Source organism: Cyclopterus lumpus, chromosome 3 (genome assembly GCF_009769545.1).
Source record: "Cyclopterus lumpus isolate fCycLum1 chromosome 3, fCycLum1.pri, whole genome shotgun sequence".
NCBI lineage: Eukaryota > Metazoa > Chordata > Actinopteri > Perciformes > Cyclopteridae > Cyclopterus > Cyclopterus lumpus.
Genome location: NC_046968.1, coordinates 21,146,761 through 21,167,374, shown reverse-complemented (window position 1 = coordinate 21,167,374; position 20,614 = coordinate 21,146,761). Strand labels below are relative to the sequence as shown.

The 20,614-nt window shown below is 43.1% G+C and overlaps 1 protein-coding gene across 6 annotated transcripts in view; it reads left to right on the top strand.

Moving 5' to 3' along the window:
• Window positions 1-326: 326 nt before the first annotated feature.
• The window catches only part of cd276 (CD276 molecule), a 63,098-nt gene continuing 42,810 nt past the window's right edge, over window positions 327-20,614 (top strand). For 5 of the 6 annotated variants that reach the window (XR_004608936.1, XR_004608942.1, XR_004608933.1 and 2 more), the window contains exons 1-3: window positions 327-638; window positions 8,848-8,943; window positions 18,371-18,721. Coding sequence is in view for 2 of the 6 variants with exons in the window: in XM_034525708.1 (XP_034381599.1) it covers window positions 8,898-8,943; window positions 18,371-18,721 (397 nt within the window). In the remaining 4 variants the exon portion in view is untranslated. The remainder of the gene's footprint in view (window positions 639-8,847; window positions 8,944-18,370; window positions 18,722-20,614) is intronic. The other variant, XM_034525707.1, reaches the window with a different exon arrangement.

The following is a 20,614-nucleotide window of genomic DNA, read 5'->3' as shown; positions in this document are numbered from 1 at the left end:
TTATTTTCCCTGCTTCATGTCCACGATTTTCCTAAGTCAGCATGTCTTGGGCAAACGTCATTCCAGACAGTAATTTCATGGGCAGCGTGTCTAATTTTAGGCCAATCTAACTATATCAGGTAAATCTGAGCGTTTCAATAACGGCATAAGGCTGTAGTTACAGTGATACGTTTAAGGACCATATGATAAGTCATTATACAACTTCTCCACTAATATAACACTAGTTTTAACTGTCCACAGACACGCCAGTGTGATTCAAAGCGTGCATTTACAATTGAGTCCACTGTATTGTGTAAAAAAAAAAAACGATGTCGACGTCGGTGTGTTCACAAACGGTTAACTGGGGGTCGGGACTCGCGAGTCCGTTTTCTCCCCTCGGCATGACATCACCGCCCCGGACAAAGCTGCAAGGAGGGGTTTCTGAGGAGAACCGTCCCAAATCAATGGCACACACACACTGAAGATACACCCAGGAGATTTTATCTGCCGTCGAGACCAAGTACGAGCACGTCGGCAGCAGTTCTGTAGCGCTTCGTTGGGAGAAGGAATGAACTACTGTGGGAAATAACATCAGCCAGAGAACCGAGTCCCAGCCGCTGGATGCTCGGTGGTTTTCTAAGTTTCGCCCTCCTAACATGGTAAGCCGTAAATACAATGTGTTTGAGAGCAGAGCCCGAGCTAACGGAGAGGTTGGGTTGTCATATCTGGGCGAGTGAAAAAAAGATAACTTTGAACTTATTCTCAAAGACGCTCAACAGCTGGCGGAGGACTTGGTGAAGGAACAAAACTAAACTGGTTCACATAGTTGGCTCCATTCATTGGATATGTGTCATGTCTGCTATTTTGTTGGTAGTTCTTGCTAAGCTACACAGTAGGTATACAGTTACACAGATGTCGCTAATGACATCTGTGAAGGAAGCCGACAGCGCCCCCGTTCGACAGAAGGTCAGCACTGCACATCAGTGCGGTTCATCTGTGCAACGGCGACTTCCGCGACTCAAATTGGGGACATACGAGGAACAGTTAGTTATACAGTGCATCCGGAAAGCATTCACAGCGCTTCACTTTTTCCACATTTTGTTATGTTACAGCCTTATTCCAAAATGGATTAAATTCATTATGTTCCTCAACATTCTATACACAACAACCCATAATGACAAAGTGAAAACTGTTTTTTGCAAATGTTTGCAAATCTATTAAAAATAAAGAACGAAAACATAACGTGTACATAAGTATTCACAGCCTTTGCCATGACACTCAACATTTAGCTCAGGGTGCATCCCGTTTCCACTGATCATCCTTGAGATGTTTCTACAACTTGATTGGAGTCCACTTGTGCTAAATTCAGTTGATTGGACATGATTTAGAAAGGCACACACCTGTCTATATAAAGTACCACAGTTGACAGTGCATATCAGAGCATAAACCAAGCCATGAAGTCCAAGGAATTATCTGTAGACCTCCGAGACAGAATTGTATTGAGGCACAGATCTGGCAAAGGGTACAGAAAAATTTCTGCAGCATTGAAAGTCCCAATGAGCACAGTGGCCTCCATCATCTGGAAATGAAAGAAGTTTGGAACCACCAGGACTCTTCCTAGAGTTGGACGCCCAGCCAGACTGAGCGATCGGGGGAGAAGGGCCTTAGTCAGGGAGGTGACCAGGAACCCGATGGTCACTCTGACAGAGCTCCAGTGTTGTTCAATGAAGAGAGGAGAACCTTCCAGAAGGACAACCATCTCTGCAGCACTCCACAAATCAGGCCTGTTTGGTAGAGTGGCCAGACGGAAGCCACTCCTCAGTAAAAAGCACACGACAGCTCGCCTGGAGTTTGCAAAAAGGCACCTGAAGGACTCTCAGACCATGAGAAACAAAATTTTCTGGTCTGATGAAACAAAGATTGAACTCTTTGGCCTGAATGCCAAGCGTCATGTCTGGAGGAAACCAGGCACTGCTCATCACCTGGCCAATACCATCCTTACAGTGAAGCATGGTGGTGGCAGCATCATGCTGTGGTGATGTTTTTCAGCAGGAGGAACTGGGAGACTAGTCAGGATTGAGGGAAAGATGAATGCAGCAATGTACAGAGACATCCTGGATGAAAACATGCTCCAGAGCGCTCTGGACCTCAGACTGGGGCGACGGGTCATCTTCCAACAGGACAACAACCTGAAGCACACAGCCAAGATAACAAAGGAGTGGCTTCGGGGCAACTCTGTGAATGTCCTTGAGTGGCCCAGCCAGAGCCCTGACTTGAACCCGATTGAACATCTCTGGAGAGATCTGAAAATGGCTGTGCACCGACGCTGCCCATCCAACCTGATGGAACTTGAGAGGTTCTGCAAAGAAGAATGGGAGAAACTGCCCAGGAATAGGTGTGCCAAGCTTGTGGAATCATACCCAAGAAGACTTGAGGCTGTAATTGCTGCCAAAGGTGCTTCAACAAAGTATTGCGCAAAGGCTGTGAATACTTATTTACATGTTATGTTTTCGTTCTTTATTTTTAATAGATTTGCAAAAATTTGCAAAAAACAGTTTTCACTTTGTCATTATGGGTTGTTGTGTGTAGAATGTTGAGGAAAATAATGAATTTAATCCATTTTGGAATATGGCTGTAACATAACAAAAGTGAAGCGCTGTGAATACTTTCCGGATGCACTGTACGTTCATATTTGGGCCTTTTCCCCTCAGCACATTATTTGCATAAATATGCAGGAGACGGATCTGTACAAAACACTATGTTATTAAGTAAAGTGCCCTTCTCTTTGTCCCAAATTGCAACTTGAAGATGCATCATGTAAAAAACAACCTATAACACTGCAAAATATGATTTCAGGCTCAATCTACCATGAATGATGACACACAACTTTTTTGTGTGACTATATTTGCAATTTAGATATACAATACACAATCTCATCAGAAATGTATAATATGTTAGTTAAAATAACCATTTTAGTAGCGTCCTCAGGTTTACTAATTGTCCTCAGGCCTATCCCTCAAACATGTTATGACGTTACATAAGTCACATGATCAACAGGAAGTTGAGGTCTCATTTAGGTCACATGTAGGCCTCCATTGTACCGGTATGTCTTTTTTAAATTTTATTTGTATCACATTGTAAGTATGATTGAGTGTCAATTTCAAAGTACAGTCCTGTTACTTAAATTATTTCGTAATGCTAATATGTTTAAAGATGGTCTTAATAAATAATTTAGAGGTGCTAAGTGTCCTCATTAATGTACACTTTTATTGATCCCTCAGTGGGGAAATTCTTCTCTGCATTTGACCCATCCTTAGTTATTAAGGAGCAGTGGGCTGCAGTGAAGCGCCCGGGGAGCAACTGGGGGTTCAGTGTCTTGCTCAAGGACACTTCAACATGCAACTATGAGGGGAGCGGGGATCGAACCGGCTAGCTTGTGGTTGCGGGACGACCACTGTCTTATACAGTGCTGGAAAAAGTTTTGGAAAAGTTAGAACATGTAAATGCCTCGAATGGGCGGAATGGCCCATTTACACTGACAAGTGACCAGGCTGTATTCCCAGTCATGCATCAAAATAAAAAAAACATTCTCATTGAGCCAGTGAAATAACTTAGTCCATACAACTAAACGTATGAACTTGTATAAGTAAAAACATATAGAAGTATTCTTTCTTTTATCTCTCTTTTCAAATTTGTCGATTAAATAAACAGAATACGCTCGGGGACAGTAATAATAATACATTTATTTATATAGCACCTTTTAAAAACAGGGTTTACAAAGTGCTCTACATAGAAGCAAGGTAAAAACATAACATCAATACAAGTAAACATTTCAGAAAAAAAATAGTAGTAGTTCCCAACCTGAAGTTCAAGACCCAACAAGGGGTCTCAAAACAAATCTAAAGGGTCAATACATAATTAACAGAATAGAGAAGTGTAGATTACATATCAAATACGTATTCCCACTCCACTGAACTATATGCTTATTTATTCCATCATAAACAGAAAAGGTTGGGAACCGTGAGGATAGCAGATGCTGGACTCTAGCCTGCAATGAGGACGTTGCCTGGCCTCGTGCTGCCCTTATCACATGATGGTGCAGCTGTGGTCTGCTGGCAGGTGCAGGATGTTGTATTTGCCGTTCGGACTTGTGTAGGAAATGATTTCTGACATAGTGGAGAGATAATGATGTTATTTGACACGATATGCAATGCTCTTTTGCTTTTTTTTGCCAGGAATGTGATTGCATTGCAGTTTGACTGTTCATATAGTATTATTTCATCCCCATATTAATACACATATATGTCAAGATAAAGGTTACTCTAAATTGTCTCCTGTGGCTCTACGAAAGTAGGATGTTGGAGTATTTTGTCACATTGTATACTGATCCCACACACGTTTCTGGTATTGTGAAGACACATAGGCCCAGTTCTCGCTTGCTCAGTTGTATACTTATCAGTGGGATAAAAGTTTCCAGTCTAATACGGCATTCTATTATTGGATTGCTGTGTGACACTGATGGATGGCCTAGGCTCCTGTGTGAATGGTACATGGGTGTCAGTAGTTAAAAAGAAAGTTGTCATGTAAAACTTTCAACGTCTGACCCATAAAGCTTTCTTGAAGTTTATGGCGCTCTTTAGTTTGACAAGCTAATGTATAATTTGACTAATTGACTTGACTACTATGGGGAACATATCCCTCCATGAAGTGAATTCAGTCACCCGAGGGCTTGCTAAATTCTCCCCACTGCTGCCATATGGATTTGAAAGGCTCACTTGCATCCCATGATGCGGTCCTTTATGGAACCGGTGTCATCCAAGTTGGAAATGTCCCCATAGCCGAGGGTTGAATGGTTCCCAATGGTTTGAGGAGCTTGGCAATGGTGCCAGCCATATGCCAATGAGAGATTTGAGCAGAAGGTCAGTCAGATTCATTATATTAATGGTGTTTAAGAATGGCCTGGTGTTCGGAGAGAAAAGTGGACTCAAGAACAGTAATGTCAGTAAAAAGACAAACTGTCAGATTTCTCGAAAGAATACTGTAATGGTACAGTGACCGTGGCGAAATATGACATGTTAATGTTCTGTGATACTTTAGTCATTTCTCTTTCCTTTGACCTCAGTAAGAAGCTTAATAATCCTTAGTGTAGCGTCAAAATGAAATACACGGGTCTTCTCAAAGTCTTCTTTTCCATTTTAAAGGTCTTCAACTTAGAGTACCGTTATTAGTTAATTTCTTGAACATCATTGACATCTGAGTAAAGAACTAGCAAACGTTTTGATATGTTGGTGTAATATAGTAATGGATAACATAGCTTTTAAAAAATACAATATTATACTTTCAATAATCGTACACTATTCTGTGTATATATTCAAGTGCGGTCAGCTAGTTTTGATCCGTGACATTGAAGTGAGTCTTTTAAAGTTGAACCGTAAAAGGAAAGGAAGAATCCAGCGTGTACTTGCTGGCATGGGGTCGGTAAAGGACTTGAGTCATGCAGTAAAATCCCCTTTAATGGCTTCCTGGTGTCTGGACAACACAGGCAGAGTCAGATTGTAGTTTGGTGTGTTGGCACATTTCAGTTCATGCTGTCCTTTGGACACGGAACAGATACATTTACAGTAATTTCTCCCCTTCTGGTCTTTTCTTCACTGAATATGTATGCACAGTTCCGAATGCCAGTGCAGTGAGCAACCCATATTCTCTGCCTCTGAGGGTAAACATCTTGGGAGATTCAGATGGTTTTTACAAGCGTCTCTGTTGAGTTGGTCCCCGGCAAGCTAATGTCTTCTGAAAAGTCCAGAGAGCAAATAGTGAGTGTTCTTTTATGGAAACTTAGTGATGAAGCTGCACTCCTGCCCACATCCTCTCTGCTGAAGCCATACATGGAAAACGTTTTGGTAGCAGCCTGAGGTGGAGCTGCAGCTGACATCAATATAATCATTCAGGGTAATAAAACACCCCAACTGATCCAAAAGCGGCCTTCTACAACTTCAACATGTTTCTCTTTGTCCAAAACGTGGAAAAAACAAAACTTGTGGATTTGTGAGCCATTTAGCTGCTCAACCACAACGCTCCTCTTTTGTTGATTGCTGGGGCGTCTAGTGCCATCAAGGCTGAGAAACACAGTGGTCACTGTAAATGTTGAGTAAGAAATGGAAAAACACTAAAACTATTTTCTCACTGATTTGGAAAAACAATAGACTGTTTGGCTATGTAAGGATTACAAGCTAACTTATTATCTAATATTGCAAGACTAGTATTTTCTGTTCTGTTTCACCCGCCCCTTTCTTAGCATGCAAGTGTGCATTGGTTTTAGTGTAAAATGGAAGTGTATGCCCACTGGTTTACATGCAATAAGCTTGAGATGGAGTTAGATGTGACATTTCATATCCAATCTGGACCAAAACGAACGTAGCCAACTCCACATCAGGCCTCGTATCTCCAGCGTGAAGCTTTATTCTGGTTATATTGACCACCTCTACCTCAGGCCATTGTTTATATATTCCAGCACAGAGCTATTACACATTCTCACACCTCTCTGCCTGTAACAGAGCCTCTGCCTTGCGAACATGACAACCATGCCGTTGGCTCTGAGCTGTATATTCAGTTAATTAGCCAGACTACTGGGTATGGGATTACCTTCAACTATAAAGATGAGAAAACTCCCTCTAAACTCGCCCGTGGCATATCTGAGTAAGACTTGAAATCATTGCTTTAAATATACCTGTGAGTTAGCTTCTCCCTGCTTCCCTCCCAGACAAATCACTGACTGTCATACGTTGGTCTCGTTGTTTATACTTTAGGAATACACAAAAAGCTTCCTGGCAGTTATAGAGATGACTTCAATGATTCAGTTTCACTCGTTTATTTTTATGGTACTATGACATGTTTTGATATGTAAGTGACAGCATTATAGGATCGCAAAGTTTAAATGGATAAAAGCGGAACATTATGCTGCCTAACTAAATGCCAAAGCTCGTTCAGTTACACTCTGAATATAATGGTGGTGGAAATACACTATTCAGATTTTTGTTAACAGATGCGGAAATAAAAGAGGAGCGATTTTTACTGGTTTTGATGCTCCTCTGTAGCTGTAAAGATCTTAAAGATCTCAAATTAAAGATGATGTTATTTATTTTCATATTTATGGGATACCTTGCTATCTGGTTGACTTATATTCTTAGATACTTGGCTTTTGTTCGCAAGTCACTCCTCAATGTAGCACGGACCAACCACGAGGCCGTATTATACCAACCAGCAAAACGAGTAGCTGTTTGTGAATTTTTTCTAATGTGTGTTGTTCATCTTGAATGCCAGCCCTAAAGATATTGTATGTTGAGCTTTACATAACATTTCCCATTCATATGTATAGGGTTTGTAATTTGGTGACTCCAAGTGGTCGTTTAAAAAAAGACACTGCTGCCGCTGAGCGTAAAGCACCCAGTATGAACACACACACAATCTGACCCTGTGAAGCTGGACACCGAGGGTGATGGGATGAAAGCGACACATCGTCAACGCAACCTTTCCCCATGATCGTCTTATTTTTCTATAAACCAACACATTTGCCACAAGAATAAATTGAACACTCTTATCAACCGTGATATACCTCATCCAGCTTTCACACAGACTCAGGCCACAGACACGTGCTTCCAGGGTGTTTTATAGAGGAACTGAGAATAAAGTCTGACAGGAAGACGTGGATAACTTACCAGGAGGAAATTAGTTTAAAAAAAACAACATAAAGGAAAGCAGAACCATGGGCTCTAGTGCTAAGAAATGCACTCACACCAACTCAGTTAGTGACTGTTGTGAAATTATTGCTCACATTCTGTTATGTGAAATATATGTCTCGCACATTATAACACAATACAGATATGCGTGGATATCCAGGGACTCAATTGGCCGTAGAATATTTCTAGATATGTTCATTGGTGGGTTTAGATCATTGAAGCAAGAATACCCCATTTGCTTAAAACACTGAGCCTGTTTTTAATATCTTCTCTTCTCTGTTTTTGTCTTCCTCCTTTTTTTGTACTCGACACACTTGCATCCAATTCATTCTGTGATCCATCTATGCACATCCATCTAGTGGGTCTCTCTTGCTTTGAGATATTCATACACATCTGGTGTTTTTAAAATCAGTTTTATGCTATTTTATTATGTATCATAAAAAGGAGTTCAGTATGTGATCAATACACCAAGAGACACACAACAAGCCAACATGGACTCGGTGACACTAGCAGTGAATTTGCTTTTCAGCCCTGCTGTCGTACTGTTGTTACACCCAATCATTTATAATAGTTGACTTACAATGGCTTCCAATCAATGGAAAAAAAATACCACCAGTTTTAATCTAAAATACAAGTACTAGTTTTTGTCTCAACAAATAGTGACCTCTACCAATCTCCCTGAGAATGATATCTCATAAATATTTCATGTGAGTAGACGGGGAGAGGATAGTTTTGTGCGGCTCTTCTCCCTCTTAAAGTAGTGTTTTCTCTCTAAAGCAGAGAGAATGACTCAACTGTTTCCTGCCAACTTTGGAAGTCCCCCTTTTATCATCACAGCTCCACTCCTGAAAGAGAAAAGCCTCAAGATCGAGGGCCCAATAAAAGGCTGAAATGATCCAATTCATCTAAAAAATAAAAAATAATAATAAATGATTTGACTTCATGTGAAATGTTTATCTCAAACTCCACCCACTTGGGATACTAAAGCAAGCTGAATAGACGACTCTTTTATGTCTCACTTCTTAATCGGCCTTTCCATCCACTTCTAGTCTTATTTCGCAGTGCTATTGTGTTCCATGTTATTGCAATCTTCCACCTCCTCAGACGTCTGTGTTTTTTTTTCTCCCTGCAGCACTGTGTCTGAAGAAGTTGACCCGCGGTTTGACTCCACCCTAGAAGACCATGCTGGCCCTCCTGCTTCCCGCAATGCTGACCATCCAAGCTATGGGTGGGTGTTGCCCCTGCCTCTGCCCTGCCATTAGATCAGAGTCACCGCACTGGGAAATGACAGTGCCTGTTAAACAATATGCCCTGCGGGGCCTATTAGTCTTCCCCCTTCAAAGGCTTCGGCGGGCAAAAAAAACAGTTCAGTCGAGGCTACGCCCGACAATACTGTGCCAATACTTTCAAAGTTATAAACCCTCTTTGACAAATTGACAAAGAACACATTCTTATTTATATAGATGTAAAAAAATGACATTTTTCATTTTTAAGTTGAGTTTATACAGGGTTACAACTGTGTGTGTCTGTGTTTTTATATATATTTTTGTGATAATTTAGCTTGTAAAACAGAATAGCTTTGACCTTTTTCCAGACAGGTGAGGAATTGAGCTTGGGCCTAAGGTGATGCCCTCGATGAAATGTGCTAAAAGTGCAGTTTTTCTGCTGTGAGTCAGGGAGTGCGGTGTGGAAGTCACCCTCTTGTATTTATAACACCGGGAAGCAGGGCGGCGGTTGATGTAGCAACTGAGGATTCATAACTCACGCACTCAAAAGTTTTACTTCTGTGGAAATGGTGCTCGAAGAAAAACTTGAGTCATCATAAAAGAGAGACAAATAGCCTGTGCAGACCTGATAACGTCTCAAGACACAGTGAATAAAAGAAGGGAATTGGGAATGTCAAAAGAGGGGTCGACACTGCAAATGCATACTACCCACAAAGTTCACAAATAACCTTTATTGTCCAAAAACACCATCATTTAAAAATAGCTATTCTTTTGCCTATTCTGCTCTCTGGTTGAGCTGACACAACCTCCTATCAGGCATCAGTGGCACATTTCAATCTTGACTCAGTGGACATAAGTGTCTTCAGTGGTTCATTAGGGACCTATTCTCTCCCAGCACAAATGGGCCTGCGGCCTGCTCATTACTGACGATGTGGCATACGCACACTCGCTCCTCTCACCGGGAGGGAGGTGGAGGTGGAGGAGGGAGGTGTCAGGGACTGATGGAGCTCTTTAACTCACGGTTAATGGGCTATTGTAGCTCATACAGTGATTCAGTTTCCTTCTGCTAACTGGAGCACTAAGTGAATTAGCTGGAGACTAGTTTGATGCTACCGTCTGCACACATGTGACATTGTGTGATGACACAAAAACAAAACTTGCTTCGCGGAGCTATCTTACTTTGTGTTTCAGGTGCATTTCAGAGGAATGCAGACAAAAACAATCCAATTTAATTTGTCATTCTGTGTTGATTGATATTTGGAGTGCGGTGGCATGAACTTGCGGGCAGACACATTAATGCAGTCTCATTTTCTTTTACCTGTATATGACAACAGTAATTATCTTGGTAACTAATTAAAGGTCAATTTGGTTGCCTTTTTGATTTATTAACAGCCATGTGTGTGTGTGTGTGTGTGTGTGTGTGTGTGTGTGTGTGTGTGTGTGTGTGTGTGTGTGTGTGTGTGTGTGTGTGTGTGTGTGTGTGTGTGTGTGTGTGTGTGTGTGTGTGTGTGTGTGTGTGTGTGTGTGTGTGTGTGTGTGTGTGTGTGTGTGTGTGTGTGTGTGTGTGTGTAAGGGTCTCCCAGGTCCCTCCCTGGGATTACTGGCTGTAATCTTCCCTGTGTCATTGCTTGATAACTCCTGCAAGTGCCCATATCAGTAGACCCGATTACACCTGAAACAGTGTTTGTGGAGGAAAAACACAAGGACAAGCACACAATAACTGTCATCCCAACGCAAGCGACATTGTCTCTGTAGCTCCCGGCTGTATCCTGACTCAGTAGTCAGATGATGGATCATTCTCTGTGAAACCGCTCCCTGATGTTGCTCATACAGCACCGCACAGCTGTTGTGTCACTGCAGCAGTGAGGAGGCTCGCCTGTAAGGGGTTGTTGCGTTTGTGCTGAAATGCACTATTGAGGATGCCGAAAGTATAAGAACAACGTGCAATCTCCAGCCCCCGTCTGGCTTTGACCCCTTGACACTGCTGCTCGCTCATAATGGCTTCGGTTAATTTTTTACCGCAACCCACGGCGGTTACAAATGTCAGCAAAATGTGTGAAATGCCATTTCATATGTACAGTAATGACTGAAGAAGTCGCTGGGTACAGTCGCCTCCTTGGCTTTCTCCAGCACGGGGCTGCTGACAGGAGGCCGTCGAGCTAATTGCTCGTTGTTGTCAGTCTCAGCCGGCACAGCTGCCGGGCTGCCAGAGCACCCAAACAATGGAAGTGGAATTGTATTTCACGCAAATGCAAAAAAAAAAAAAAAAACGCTGACCCAATTTCACTCCCAGCGATGGGGAGCTGTAAGGTATTTCAAATTAATTAGCATAATTGGATAGATTGCATCGAGCGTAGCAGTCAGCAGGAGCACGTTATGGCACGGGCTCCGGAGCGTGAAAATAGACCCGCTCACGCCTGCATCTCTGGTGTACTTTTTAAAGGTCTGCTAACTACGAATGCCCTCTTCCTGTCCTCCTTTTTTCTCTTCACAGCAATTGATTCTGGAGAGAGAGAGAGAGAGAGAGAGAGAGAGAGAGAGAGAGAGAGAGAGAGAGAGAGAGAGAGAGAGAGAGAGAGAGAGAGAGAGAGAGAGAGAGAGAGAGAGAGAGAGGCACACTTTAGCGTGTGATGTTCTGGCTAATTTGATTGCGTCCGAGTGAAGTATCCCTTTTAAAAACAATCGAGGACAGGCTCAACAAAGATTGGTTTCGCCGCAATGCATACATAATGACCGGTCTCTGGTGGCTCGCCTCTTGTCTCACCGTTTCCCAGCTCTTCTTTTCTCACAGTGCGCTCATTGAAACCGAGTGCATTACCCAACAAGCGCCTCATGATTATTTCAACAAGTCCTGAAAAATTCCGCCTCGTGGGATCGTTAAAACATTGATACGGTTAATATGCCGAGATTGCAGTTCTGGAGGGGGAAGAGGGGCCCCGGAGCCACATGCGGGTTCTTCTGTAGTGCCTAGTGGGCTGTGATGAATGGGTTGAATGGATGCTGATCTGTGCTTGGAAGGCATCACAGCCGCTGACTCGCTGAGAAAGCACCACGGCAGCTGACACAGGGAGACGCCCACCTCCAGGGTGTTGCCTCGGTGGCTGTGGCGGCTGTGATGTCAGGCACTTGAGGGGGGGGGGCTCTGTCATCAAGACAACGCACAGCTGGCAATAACTGACCCAATGCATAACTTCGCATCGCTCCTGGCGCATAAAAATATGAATCAGCAAAGGATGTGAACCCGTGAAAGTGCTCAAAAAATACTTTCACGAGTTTGTAGGCCCGAAACTTGTCCTTATCTTCCCACTGTTCTTCAGCCGGCCATGTTATCTGACTGCCGCAGCCCATTAACAGGTTATTGACGAGAAATGAGATGGCATAGGCTACATCTATCAAGGAAGCAAGATGGAGGGAGCAGAGATAGGGAGCAAGAAACGGAGGGAGAAAAAAAAAAAGAAAGAGAAAATAGCACAAAAGTGAGTCCCATCTTGATTTATGACAATGCTGAAAATAAGCAAGTCAGAGTCCTGGTCTTCCCTATCTGCCATCACCTGTAGCTCTTCCAGGGTGAGGGCACTCGCACTCCATGATGAGTTCCTCGAGCAGAAATGGGAGGAGGAAGAGATTATGTTCAGAGCTTAATGTTGAAAGTGACCCCTTTACAGCGCAGAAGGCTTGAAGTCTCCCTTAATCTCATCCATAGTGGGCCTCTTCCAACCGGTGTGGCATTTTGAAGAGGGAAAAAAACCTGCTCAAGACAAAGGCTCTTTTTTTTCAGATTGCTAATTTCGGACCAAATCATGCGCACTATGCACACACTCCCATCACCCACATCTTTTTCCGACTGGGAATATTATGGACATGTACATCTGCTCCTGACAGCATGAAATCAAAAGCTAGCTTTCCCCTCAGACTTTTACAGGGATTGGTTATATCATAAGAATAATCTGTTTGAAAGGGCTCACAGATCCTTTTGAGCAAAAATCCTTTGATGTTCAGGTGGTGCAAAATGGCCAGAGTGAAAATGTGTTGAGCTGCAGTTGCATTCTTTACCAGAGGGGGGCAGTGTTGTAAAAGCATATCTCTGCTGCTTGCCTTCTAGTCCGAGTGAACCCTACTGTCATTGCAGTCTGTTAGTATTGCACCTGTTTACTTTGCTGTATCAATATTGCTCCCTCCAGTGCTCATGCACAATTTTCTTTTTGTGTGTGCGTGTAATCCGAGTTATTCTTCCTTCCATGTCATAGTTTTCCACCGGGTTTGAGCGAGACCCTTTTGAACATGTGTACTTATTGTATTTAACAAATGGCGCCACTGATTGGGTGAATAACTCACTGTTCACTGTCTGTTATTGAGTCACCATTTTGACCTCCATGTGGAGAGGCTGCGGGGTGCCAATCTTTGTGTGGCTGTGAGTGAAGTTGTATTGCTTATTGAGCTGGAAGGCCATGAGTTTGGTATTGAATTGCATGTTAAAATGTATGTCTTCACGTGTGCTGGACATCAGTATATGAATCGCATCTGAATTTTGTAAATAATCCTTGCAGATTGCTGTAAAAATTACTAACTTGAATATATCTACTTGGCTATTGTGCGTGCGTGTGGAGACACTTGTGTACCTGTGTAATAGTTTATTTGGCTGTTGCCAGTCATGCTGATGGGAACCTCTCTGTTCCAGAGCAGCTTTGTAACAGCATCTCCATTGTAGTGTCAGAGTACCTTGTGTCCAATTCCTCAGACAGCGTGTTGCTGTGGAGCTGTCAGGAGTCATACAGGTGTGGAATATCAATTTCAGTTTCTGCATGTGTGTGTGTGTGTGTGTGTGTGTGTACGATGCTAACTAATACTTGTACTTGTACCCGCTTCCTTTTCCAGGAAGATGAAGGCAATTCATTGCAATGCATGTTTAATTACTTCTTGTTTCTGCTTTTACGCAAAGTGCAACTCAAATTGTTAAGTCAATAAACAAAAAGCAGAACTGAAATAACCCTAATTAAAAAATCTGACTCGCACTCACACAGAACTGATCATTTCTGGCACGAGCACGATTCTCTTTTTTTGTCTTTTTTTCAGGAGGGATAAGCTGATAGAGTTTTACAATGATCAACAGTTCAATACAACTCACTAGCACTGGAGCATGTTGTGTCTTTAGCTGAGCGAGGATATAAATTAGGGATGATCAAAGGAATCATTTCAGCCCTCTCTATTGAATTGCTTTAATTTGAGTATTGTGGGCTTCAAATGTGGCCATAGAAAGTTCATTTTCATGTCAGCTAACGTATTCTACATGTAACTAGTTTCCACACTGGACGGCTCATAACATCTATTCTTTCATACTGACATTTTGTTGTCCATTGGAATTGTTAGTGTGTTTATGCGAGACGCTGTGAGGAGACGTGAGAGAAAATAAGTGCTTGTACGTCAGCCATTGGTTGACTCACGTGTGGGGCTGCAGGGTAAGAAGTCAGAAAGATTCTGTGTAAAATGAGTAAATGCAATAAGGATGCAGCTCTCTGCACATTCTGCCATGTCACACATTTGCCTGCCTGCAGTGCACATTTCTGAGTGTGGACAAGAGGTGAGTTGCTTTCCAGTAATCAGTACACACTTTAGAAAGTCGTATTTACAATATTGCGCATCGTGGCTGAATCTGCATCGGTCTGGTTCGTTACTTTGTGGTCTGTCCATTTTTAATATCTTACCTCGATCCTTGCTTCTGTATTGCATTGTATGATTCTATGTTAATTTGGTTAATTTTAGCTCATTTTCTATGCATTCTTCTTTGTTTTTGTTTAGCACCTTTTCATCTTTCCTAATGTGCATGGTGTCAGCACAATAAGCTGCTGAGAACCCAGAATACAATAATAACCCAGGCATCTATGACAATGTACACTATTTAGAGCAAATTCATTAATACAAACAAATTACAAATACAGCAGAATACATGTAAAACGATTGATCCTAACTCCTTCCATTGAAAGTCGACCATGTCTTTCGCTCAAAATATTAATATTTCAAAGTTTTATGATATATGTACAATTAACAAAAACAAACATCAATGAATCGGCAGACTTACAGATATTTGATTGGTTGCTGATTAATATGCTAGTGTCCCACAAGGCTTTGCTTCAATACCAGTGCCCCAGAATGAGCATTTAATGGCACGTAGCCATTATTACTACAGCACTGTGCTCGGTAAGGAGGCGCTGACCTACTTACCTTACCACTTAGCTTACGTCATGTCGTGTCCATACTGTAGCTACTCAGTTCCCGTATGTTACTTTCGTGAAATGCAGAGAATCTGAGCTGCACCTGAGCTTTAGATATCATCTGTTTGAGTTAAATTAGAGTTTGCGCAATAGTAAAACCATTTGATTTGCCTTATTTAAGGTCAAATAACTGGCCTCTTGCCCAGCTTGCGTCAGTTTACGATATAAATAACACCGTAGAGGCTAATCCAGCCACTCCCGTGCCACACAGACCCGGTGAAAGCAAGACAGAAGGAGGTTTGATGGTGACGAGGTTATGCGTAGAATGGAGAGCAGTGTGAAGATCACATGCAGCCTTTACTAGCCAGCCCTCGCTAGTAAGCGGGGCTCGTTGCCAGCGCTTGCAAAGGCTGTAATGAGTTTATTTCATGTCGGCTGTGAAAGTGCCCGTCTCTGTCTCGCAAGGCACTCAAACAGAGCTGAGGCCCATAAACACAAAGTGCAGTGTGTAAATCCCCGCAGCCTGATGTCTCCCAGCATGCCCTCTATAGCTTCTGAGCATCTCTTTATCGGGAGGGAGAAGGGAGAGGTGAGATCCCCACTTACCCCTGAGAAGACACCGCGGGCCTGGCTACGAGGTGCTGCCCGGCCCCCCTCACCAAAGACCACTTGTGTAGTAATCTTTAACCTCCGCTACTCACAGTTGTCTCTTTCAAGAATGCATGTGTTTTCATGTCGAGAGCAGACCTGAGGAGAGGCGATCAAACACGCGGCTGCTACACGGAGCATGCTGTTAACGGCAGCAGATCAGAAACAGCCAAGTGCGCAGTGATTCACTTTTGGCTTGTGGTATTTCACCTCTGACGAATAGGACATCAGATGTGCGCTTTCCATGACGTCAGCTGGCCTAGCTTGCCCTCCTCTCCTGTCCAATCCCCTCGATGCGTTGCAAAATGCTCCCCTTGAATTCTCTCTCCGAGTGCAGATCGGTGTCTCTACACAAGGTCCCCGTGTAGAGCTGCGTCCTCGCAGGGCCTTGGGAGCAAGTGGTAGGTCACTGGTTAAAGAAGCAGTGAGTGAAGCAATGTGGAATTATAAAGGGGAGTTTCTATCTCTTTCTCCTCTCTGACATGGCTTTGGTCTGTGTTGAGGGATTAATGTGTAAGGCTCCACCACAGCCTCTCCCTGGGCTTGTTTCCAGATATTATCTTTAAGTGTGAGGTTGACTCTCGCCACTCTCTGTTTCCCTCCCTTCCCTTCCCCCTTCCTGCACAAACTCAGTGGTGTGAGTCATCCCGGGCTGCTCGGGAGTGATTTAATTGCTTTCTCTCCTCCTCCTTCAACAAGCACGTCTAAAAGAGGGCTGTCACTGACCCTCCACTCTGACAAAAACACCAGCGACCTATTCATTACCGCAAAGGTTGGGCCACCTCCAACGACAGCATAAATACACACTCCAGAAAACCCTTTTGATGGCGGCACAATGCCGCCCGCTCCTCTCATGCATTGCCTTGATAACTCTACTGTAGCCCAGCGGAGTGAATGTGGGCACGATACGGGCGATAGAAAACCTTGCAGCACCAAGAGAGCTTTTGTAATCGCAGTAAAGGAAACAAAAAAAAGCCTCTACTGTTGTCGCCATGGGGGTCAGATAATTGTTGTGTGGCTGGCACTCGGTTGGTGTTAGGGCTTTGATTCGCCCCAAGTCAAAATTGCAGAGCATCATTTTCCTCCAAAAGTAATACCCCATGAGTCTTTCCTCGATGTATCCTGCTTCTATTTTTATGTGAAGCAATCCTTGAGGAGAAAAAAAAAGTCTTAAAAAGTGTCTGTCACTTAAATGTTAGTATACCTTGACTATTTAAGGATTTTGATCTAAAATACTCTCTTCCCTCTGAAAGGCAGAGCAGATTGGGCCCCGACACCCGGTTTTAGATGGGGCATTCATGTGGTATTTGTGCAGCAATCTGTTCCGCTTTCTGCACACATTGGCCAGTAGGTGGCACTGTTCCTGCAGACGAGCAGGTTGTTTGTGGAGTGATGTGGAGGGGCTACCTCGCTGGGAATGGCTGAATGTGATTGCAAATAGGTCTGCCTTGACTTAGCATATATGAACCTTCTCAGATGAAAGACTTGTTTGTTGTGAATAGGAAAAGTCGTCAGTCAAATGTCCTCAAGCAGCAATTCAACATCGATGCGGGCTGTGTGATCGACAGAGCTCAAACAGGGGTGAGGAGGCTAAAATGCCACTGTGATTATAACAATTAGAGAGGCTGAGCATAAAGTAGAATGTTTGCTCCAGGGGCCAGCTGGCTTTTTTTTCTCCCCTGTGATACTGATGAGTGTCTCCGAGATGTATAAGAGCAGGCAGAGATCAATGGAGAATGCTGACTCTTGAGAATACTATGGATGTACTCTGGACTGCCTGAGATGGCTACTAATTCAGAATGATTATGCAGTGTACTCTTTGCTCTTGGCCTAGTCTAGACAAACAATACACACAAGCACACGCACACACACTCACACACACACTCACACACAAATGCATACGCACAGATGCACAGAAAAATCTGCTGCCGATTGGAGAGAAGCGGAGTCACTTTTTATTTCCATGTAGGCACGCACTCCAGAGTTTTACTGTTATACCCTCCCGCACCCCTCTTTTTTAAAACATTTAATTAACAATTTCACTAAAGTTATACAGATGTTCGTGCTTTTATTGCCGAGTTTCAGCACGCTGAGCCATCGCCAGGAGGCAAAGCCTACAGGAACGATAATAGAGTCCTAATGCTTACCGCCAGATCCCTCCTCTTCTTACCCCGCAGGCCTTCATCCAGTCTCACCTGCTCTGCACAAACAGAGTGGATGTTTCTGAAGCGGCATATATTTTCAAAATACTGCATTGATTTCTTTTTTTTCGGTATTCAAATTTGAGTAGGTTTCAGTCTTGTCACATTTGAACACAGCACACTGAATGAATGCTGGGATTCAGTGAATACTGCATTTTCATACTATACCTTTGGGGAAAATGGTGTGTATTGTCTACTTTAGACCACCTAGTTGAAAAAGTCAGAGTTGAGTGTATTCATTATATTTTGCTGTCACAGTTTACCAGACATTTTCTAACATGCAGCAAAACACGCCCCTCTCTCAGTAAATCAAAACTGAAGGATTCATCTTTTAATAACGTGACTCGTGTGTTTCACGTCCTCTCTTCTAGCTGTGAAGGAAGTGCAAGTCCCGGAGCAGCCAGTGGTGGCGCTGTATGGCAGCGATGCCACCCTCAACTGTTCCTTCAGCCACGCCAACCCCTTCAACTTGTCTGATCTGAGCATCTTCTGGCAGCTGACAGACACCAAGCGCAGTGTGCACGCTTACTGGGAGACGCGCGACCAGCTGGCGGACCAGGCCGAGAGATTCGCCAACCGTACCAGCCTATTCCCCGCTCAGCTGGGCCTCGGCAACGCTTCGCTCCTGCTCAGGAGGGTGGTGGTGGCGGATGAAGGCAGCTATACCTGCTTCGTCAGGGTGCAGGACTACGGCAGCGCTGCTTTGCTGCTGCAGGTGGCCGGTGAGTCCAGCTGTGACGTCCATGACACGTGTAGAACAAGATCGACATGCACACGTGTCACTCATGACCAGTGGCATATGGAAAATGGATTCACACATTCACAAATTGACTTTCACAATCAATAAGTCATTTTTATCAGCAAAAAAGTCACAAAACGGGCCACTTTAAGCTCATTATTTACATTTCACAAAAAATCCTGTTATTTCATAGTTTAATGATGAATTGAATAATAAAGAAAAATAATTGAGAGATGAATTTATGATAAGATAATTACTTACAGCCCAAGTGTATTTAAAAAAAAAAATTAATTCCCTTTTGTTGAAAGGGACATTTAAGTAATTTAGTATAGCACTTTCATAAAGTTGGGGTTTTCACAAGAGACGGATTAAAAAAATGTAAGGCCTTAAATCTTGACCTTTTTTAGTTAGTGTCGTGGTAAGGGTTCAAGTCCAAACACGTCTACATTTCCCATGATGCAACCTATTAGCATATTTAGTTTGGCTTCTCCTGCCTGGTAGCGGCCCATATCTTTTAATCTCCACATCCCCAGATTGTAATGCAGGCTGTGTATACCTTTTCTAGCATTGGTCCAGCTTCACATAAAGACGTAATACTCACAGGCCCAAACTTTATTGTTTTATATTTATATATATATATATATGCTCTTTCATTGCCTAATGCTTGTGTCCTAGTTCCACTTTACACTTGAATTGATTGTATTAAAAGTGATTTGACATCAGCACTTATACAGACGTATACGCTAATAGACTGCAGTTAAATGTAAAATACAATTACCTATGAAGATGGTGAGTTATGATAATTTCCTCTCTTCTCCGCGAGTAGGTGATGAATCGTTTCATCAGGGCTGTTGAGCAGTGTTTTTGGTCAATAAGCACTGTTTGTGGTCTGTCATGGTCAATATCTGCTGACTTTGATTATTAGCTGTTGTTACGGTCAATCAGACATCACTAACATCGTCTCTGCTGTGTGACTACATCTCTCGCCTACACAGCTGAGAGCCTTTTATTTATTTATAATTATACTGTGTGCCTTTCCTTCCCTCTCCCATTTGTATATCTGTTGGGAGATTGTTCCTGTATTCTCCAAGGATGGATGTGCATTAGGCACTGTGTTAATGAATAACGTATTTTTTTTCCTCCTGGCTTTGGAGAGAGAAAACAATGTCTCCAACAGTGACAAATTGGTTCCATTTTATGCATTAGATTTATAGATGTTGTATTTTTAGCCAACTTTTACAGTTAGAATTGTCATCTTGCTCCACGCTGTGCTGGAAGAAAATGAATGCGTCCCTCGATGGATATCTGCCTGTCAGTCAAATGGACAGCTGGGGAAGTTAGTGTGTACCACGCTACATCCGTCTTTGTATTGAGAGTCCACTTTTCAAAAAGCAGCTCAGGCAAACTTATTTCATCTCGCCCTCAGCTCCACCTCTTTGTTTGCTGTGCAATGATTGGCTCTGGGAATACAGCAGCCTATTTCTCCACCACCTCTATACACATGTTTTAGCTCAAGGGATTGGATAAGCGTGAATTCAGCCAAGGCGGGCAATTCACCCCTCACCTCCTCCCCTCTACGCTCTTTTCCATGTTATCTGCTGAGTCGCCTCAAATTTCGGAGGCTGCCAGTTTCATCCGAGGCCTGTCCACCTCCACCTCCTGCCGGATACCGTATTCCCTTTCTGGGAGTGGCTCAGTGCTTTGGGTCTCTGGAGAGAGCAGCATTAAGAGTGGAAGGATGCAGCATCAGGATGTGCCACAGATGCTGTCTATGTCTGTGGGATCTTAAGCACTGTGTTATGCTAAGCTCCCTAAATATAATTAAGAATTTAATGGGAATCATGTCAAACAGTTCCCAGGGTGACTCTTGCAGCAG